Here is a 7,226-nt window from a genome sequence, read left to right on the forward strand (position 1 = left end):
TGCACTTAAAACAGTTCACCACAAGGCAAATTCATAACAATTTGGAATTTGGTGGATGCACTTGCGGATTCTGTATCATCTGACATACGGAATAGTTCGTGACGTGAACTTAAATGTAAAACACACTGGTGTACAGTAGAATATGCAGACGGCGTACCCAGATTAAAATGTTTGCTAAAATAAATTGTAGTTTGAAAAACCGAAAATCATGTATTTAGCAATAATTAAACTAAAAAGAAAATAATTCTTGGCAGATTCCTAGTCCGGGCTAGGTCTCCCTTTTCCTTCATACTCCTTCTCCCTATTCATCCAACTTGTTCAAAAAGATGATATCGAAATTTAGGACTCGGTGTTTATTTTCATAGTTTCACTCGTCAGTACTAAGTAAACCACCCTTTTTTTGAATCATTAGTATAATTCTAAAAGCTCTCTCCAAGTGCTCTTGAACTGTATTTTTTTGTTTCTTATTTTAAATGCGTCTTTAGTATAGATATGTTGATGGTTGCATCTTGATTTGTAAATTTGGGACTGCGTACTTACGTACCTCGACCACTAGTTCTATTTTTTTCTTTCATGTACAGGACATGAGAAGAAATTGATGAATCTAAGCAGAATAATTTGTCAAACTATTTCATCGTCAGTTTTTGACAAGTATAGAGTTTGATCAAACCTGATCGCTTCAAGTAGGGCGAAATCTAAGCCGAAAAGTCAGTTACACACATACAGGTGAAACTGATAGTATCCTAATTAGTATCACGAATCTTAACATATGCTCACTAGCAAAGAAAACATATCTGAAATCGTACTGTGATCTAGTATAGACAAGACGAAGAAAATTTTAATGAGAATAAATTTAGAAACGAAAATGCAGAGTAAGTCGAGGATTACCACCGACGAAAAAATGTTTTATTGTAATATTGTGAGTAAATTAGGGATTCACTTCCTTATAAAACAAAATAAATCGACAATTAGGATTGAACGGGTCTTTTACTAAACAATCTCGCTATCCAAAATCTAGGTACACGACGTCTATTCCTATTCGCAGCTGCGTGCGCCTCTAGTTCTTCAATGAGTCGCTTCTCTTTTTCTCTAAACGCTCCAACGGGGTCGTCATACTTACTATAGTATATCAAAACTTCTCGCACATCTTCTATACCGTTGTCTGCGATTGCTTTCAACAACGACGCTAAATCTACTAAAGCGGTATCGTCGTCATTTCCATTCCATCTTTTGACTTTTAGTAAGTTAGCACAATTCAATCTGACACAGTTGAGGTTCCAATCTATACAAATGACTTTTCTTAAATCTCTGTTGATATTTTCAAGACGTTTGATGTAATAGCCGCCAACGAATTTTGTTGCGTCTCTTACCTTAAAAATGAAAAATTTTCAAATGTCAAATGTCCAACCTAAAGTTGAGAAACCCTGGTCTGGAGGATCAAAAATATCATTTTGTTGTAAGTTTATGTTGATTTATCGCTATATTCAAAATAACTGTACCGTAATAATCACTCAGTGATTTCAGAATCATTTTCAGTGAAAGTGACAAACGACAAATTGCAAAAAACGATAAATTACCAACTTATAAGCTATAATATTTTCCGGATCTATGGCTTCAATTAGGGGAAAAACAGTAACTCCTTGTTCAGCTGTATAAATTACTATCTCGTATGATTCTTTCATTGTTTCTAGAAAATACGCCAAAAAAGGTCGTTTCTTGAACCTCAAGCCTAAAAAATAAAGTATTGCTATATCGAAAAAGCTGAAAACGAGCGGATATGTAACCAAATTAAATTCTTTATAAAAAGCGGTATGCGTCAAAACTTTTAGACCCGGTCGAGAAAGAACTTCACGTTAAAACGTTATGGCTGCTTCTGATAACTCAAAATTAAACAATTTTGATTGATTTAGAAGAATTAGAAATGGCATCGAGAAAACAAAAAAGAAAGAGAATTCATCATGGTTCCATTCTTTTTTCATAATTATAATGCAAAAGTATTAGTATTAATTAAATTGGAATCGATGTTTACAAAATTGAATTTTTGTTTTCTTCTTCTCCTTCTTTTTATCTCACTTATTTCAGGGTTTTGCCCTTCATTTTCCAATCTCTTCATCTCCATCTCTTTAGAGATCTGCCTGCTGATCTTCTGGTGGTTGATTTCTCCCTGGAAGTATTTTTTTCCAACCGATCCTTCTCCATTCCGCCGACGAGTGCCTTCCATTCCCGACTTCCCCCCCGTGCCCATCTAACAACATCTGTTATCTGCTCATAGGCCAGTTTAACATCGGAACTGCGTTTTCTGTCCCAGTGAGTTACTCTGATTATGGATCTTAGGGTTTTTATCTATGTTGTGTATGACACCGCTAGACCAAAATCCAAAAGTTATAGTTATTTATGATGTGTGTGCTAAAAGTGATGATTTTGAAATTGACTAATTTCACTAACAAAATGCATTTTAATATTTAGATAATAATCACAACACGGCGTTAAAAATATTTTTAACACTCTATATTCACTTCCACTTTTGGATATATTACGAAATTTCAGATTCTATGGATATATTTCCTAATTCATAGTCTTACGAACAAGCTCGCAAAATGGTTTCCTAGGCCGGCCCTATCCAGCTACTATGTAATTTCAAAAATTCGACGACTTCGCGTGGCGCTTTTCGGATGACGTCTTTCACATTTTACATCACATTTTCAAGATAAATTTACGGTTCAATATACGAGGTCTGGCTATTGAATAATGAGACTGCGTTCCTAGAGGGCGCTCTTGATGGGTGGGGTAAAAACGAGTAGTGCGTTGGGTACCTAGATATCTTATCTATGCATGTCTCAAAACACGTTTCCGTCACTATTATAGTATTTGTGCAGTAGCGGTTTGAAACGAGCGTATTTTTTTATCGTGCCGAAAACAATGTGTGACGAAAAACAGGAGCGACGTATGAGTCTGAAATGTCTCGTTAAATTGAAAAAAACTCCGACCGAGGCCTATGGGGACAATTATCTATGTCGTGCGCATGTTTTTGAGTGAGGTAAGCACTTTCGTGAAGGCCGAGAGAGCACTGAAGATGACGAGTGTCCAGGTCGCCCTATCACTGTTCCAACTCCGGAAACAGTGACTAAAATCAACCAAATTGTGCGTGCAGATCGTCGAATGAGCATCCTGATGATTACCGAGGCTCTAAACGCTGATAAGAAACGGTTGAATTTTACCCGAGTAATTGCACATGACAAAAGTCTGTGTGAAGGTGGTGTCAATAAATCTGATCCTGACCAAAAGCTCTTACGTCAACGGGTCTGCTCAGATTTCCTTGAAAAGTTAGAAAGGTTAGAAAAAGATATACTTTGAAAGGGACCCGATTTGAGTCAATGGAAGCGGTAAAGCAAAAAACGGCAGAGCTCCTAAAGGCGTTTACCAAAGACTTCCAGAACTGCTTCGATCAATGGAAATAACTAATGGAAAAGTGTGTGGCAAGGGGAGGGGAGTATATTGAAGGGGAGCATTCAAATGTAGAATAATTTTTATAATGAAACCTATTTAATAGCCAGACTTCGTATTTCGGTCAAAATATTTTAATGTAATTCAGGTCTTAATCAAAATATTTTGATAAAAAGATCGTAACGTCAATATTTATCTGTTTCCTGAAACTAATTTTCTTTCATAAGAGACCTAGAATCAACACGATTTATCAAAAAAAAAACACAAAAAGGCTGAAAAATGGAGAGCTAGATAAAAGATTATACATCATCTAGATCAGAAACTGAATGAGATAATGACTGGACATGAAGAAACTAAACGTTTTTGGTTGGGTTAGGTTAGGTTCATCAGATAAGAAAGTGGATGAGATAATGAGTGGATGAGGAAACTAAACATTGTTGTTAGGATAGGTTGGTTTAAGATATTGTGTTTAAGTATGTTACAAATCCTAATTATAGGTAGAAATTCAACGATGTATGTATATAAACCTTAAAAAAATATTTTGATAAATGAATAGATAGTAACGCCAATTTTTTACTTGTCTTCTGAAACTAATTTTCTTTCAAAAGAGACCTAAAATCAATACGATTTATCAAGAAAAACATAAGAAGTCCGAAAAATGAGGAATAGAAAATTTTTTGTAGCAAATATAACAAAAAAATATTATACATCATCCAGATCAGAAACTGAATGGGATAATGAGTGGACTTGAGGAAACTAAACTTTTTTGGTTAGGTTAAGCTAGGTTTTGATGTATAAGTACGTTATAAATATCAATTTTAGGTAAAAATTCAACGATTTAGGTGTATTAAACATTTTATATCTGCACTAACCTGTATGATATGTCCACTCTGGATGAACTAAAACGTCTGTTAACTCCAACACCAACGTATACTTGGGTTGCGAATACGGTGGTCCTAAAGGATCAGGTAATAGTTTATCCCTTAATGGTTGTTGCACTAGCTTCTTCATATATAATATTTCTCTATAAGTTCTTAGTAAATATTGTAAAATGATTGGATTCTTTTCTAAACCATCTTTAATTAGATTACCGTCCGTATCTTCTTCGGGTTTTCCGAATGTATAAATCACATAAGTGCAAATGCAAGTTAAGGATATACTAAACACTGTGGTTAATATTTTTATAATGTTCAAAGTTAAATCGGATTTTTGTGTATTTTTGATATTTTCCGTTGAAAAGTTCTGTTTTCTTCGATGTATAAAGTTTGACGAGTTTACTTCGGTGAATCTAATTAATTTCCTACACTGATTTAAACAGTTATATCGGGAAAAATAATGGCATTTCAAATATCTTGACACCATGTTCCGAACTTCATTGAGTAATACGGTGACAAATCAATTTGAAATGAGTTACATTTATTTCTAAATTGTTCCATTCCATTTTTAGTAGTTTAACTAGTTTTATGATAAAATATTTAATCTAGTTCCGAGATTACAACCAATAGAGTAAGTACTTTGTGTGTTGATAGACCTAAAATTTGTAATGGCATTTACTTATTTTCAAAATCATATGGTTCTGACAATAAATATATGAACCTTCTTGACTTGATAAATAGACCTAACCTAATCTAACCCTTTGTCTTCCGTTTTGGTTCCGGTATAAAAGCCCGACGACAATTTACCTATAGAGATGACATGAACCCTTAATTTCTGATGAACAATTCACATGATGACTAGTTGTTAAACACGGATGAATGTAAATTCAATTATTTAGAAGGAAACAAGTCATAAGAACCTCACAATGTCTTGGACACAACTTTGACATACCCGACGAGCTGACCAATGACTCTGCGGTCCCACTAATATTAGAATAACTGTCATTTCTTTGTTTAAAGTACTATTCCTTCGATATTTAAACCAATCAACTCAAATAAATCTTGTTATAGACATATTGAATGGTAGATTTTAGTAATAAAGTCAAATAAAACTAGTTCAGTAGATAAATTTGCAATAAACAGTTTCTTGTCAATTTGTTCTCCTTTATTGCTATTTATAACTTCTAGCGAAGTAAATAATAGTGAAAAATGTCGTCGGTTATTGAAAGTGAATGTTGAAAAAGTTCAATTTTACGTTTTCCACAAACAAGATGTTGAAAAATGGAGAAACATCATGGTGCTATTGCATTGTAAAATAAGGCTTCACACTATTGAAACTGAGAATCTGATATCCAGAAGAGCAGAAGCGTCAAATTATATTGCATCCAAAAAGGAAGTAAATACTAACCTAACCATTTGTTTTTTCTAGCTTCGATAGGAAAACCCGGCTAATTTACATATTTACTGGAGCATGGAGCAACTTAGCGATGAGTTTACCATCTTTTGATTCTTCATTGGCCTATCTCTGATAATTGCTCAGCATAGAGGTGAATATTTATATAGAATGTTTCAAATAGCACTTCCTGTTGTCGAATTTAAATAAAACGGAGTGTGTGAAATATGTTATCGAGCTTTTTTATACACTTTAAGGTTTTATGTAAGGCATACATTATTTTTCATGTGTCTTACGTATAAATCAGGCAAAATTTAACAGATAGCATGGGTTATGTTGTTTTTGATGACCATGTCCCAAAATCTCTTGTACAGAATGCCCAATGTTACGTGAGCTATATTTTTTTCAAAATCTACCGCGTATAAATCAGAAGAATTTAGTATGTAGCATTGATTAAGTTGTTTCTAAGTACCGCTGAGGTTCATGGATAATTCAAATAGATCTGCTCCTTATGAAAATCCCACAAGAAAAAATCAAACGGCGTCGTATCGCACAATCTCGGTGGCCAGTTCATATTGCATAAAGCGCTCTCCTGTTGTTGGTATCCATATCATCCAAATCAGACCTAAACAAATTGTTAATCATCGACTTACAACGGTCATTGTTAACGGCTATGGCCTGGCCAATGTTGTTGTCAAAGAAATACCTCACCAATTCAAAATGCACATCGAATAATCGTTTCAGAATGCATACGATGGTTTTAAATCTCATCTATATCGATATCATCCCAGATTCTATGAGTTTGTATGATTTCATACGTACCCATCCATGAAATATGACTTTTATTCAAATTAGAGTCAGTATTGAAGTCCAGCGAAATTCTTTATGGTCGAAGTTGAGGGTACAGACCTATATAAACTTGCCAAGTTGAAATCGATATTCTTGTATTTTCTTGCATACTCTCACGAACAGTCTTGAAGTTTTTAACAAATTTTGTGTTTCTGCGACATACAGATATTGGTTTAACACTTACTAAACCAATGGAATCAAATTTAATCACTATACAAAATGGGAGAATCTCGCGGTACTTTTGAAATAATATATTCATCTATAGTTATTTGTGAAAATATACTTGATAATAAATGACAGTTAATTTGACTGATCTAGTTACAACAATAAGGTCAATATCAACTGTCAAAGTTCGCATTAGAAGGCGCTGTAGCTAATGAATATTGAAGCTCTAATGAAATATATGAATTTTCGATTTTTTTACGCACTTTTTTATAACGAACTTACCTATTTCCTTGAGATTTAATATAGTATATATTAAGTTACAAATTACCAAAACGAACAGACACCAACGTTTGACCCACTTAAATCCAGACGGAACTAAAGCCTATTATATAAAAACCCTTCATTATACACGCCCTTTTATTGACTGGTAAATATACCGTTCAATTTCTTATTAAAACCATTTTCTTAAATCGTTTTATTGTACTATCGAAAAAAAGGGT

At 33.8% G+C, this 7,226-nt stretch overlaps 1 protein-coding gene across 1 annotated transcript; it reads right to left on the reverse strand.

Annotated features, from left to right (window-relative positions):
• Positions 1–890: 890 nt before the first annotated feature.
• Positions 891–6,611, reverse strand: LOC130901211 (mitochondrial import inner membrane translocase subunit TIM50-C-like). Its single transcript, XM_057812408.1, has 4 exons — positions 6,535–6,611; positions 4,317–4,975; positions 1,578–1,729; positions 891–1,370 (listed from the first exon to the last, which is right to left on the reverse strand). The coding sequence occupies exons 2-4, from the start codon at positions 4,804–4,806 to the stop codon at positions 969–971; spliced, it is 1,044 nt and encodes a 347-aa protein (XP_057668391.1). The 5' UTR covers positions 4,807–4,975; positions 6,535–6,611; the 3' UTR covers positions 891–968.
• Positions 6,612–7,226: the final 615 nt, after the last annotated feature.

Source organism: Diorhabda carinulata, chromosome X (assembly GCF_026250575.1).
Source record: "Diorhabda carinulata isolate Delta chromosome X, icDioCari1.1, whole genome shotgun sequence".
In the NCBI taxonomy this organism is placed as follows: domain Eukaryota; kingdom Metazoa; phylum Arthropoda; class Insecta; order Coleoptera; family Chrysomelidae; genus Diorhabda; species Diorhabda carinulata.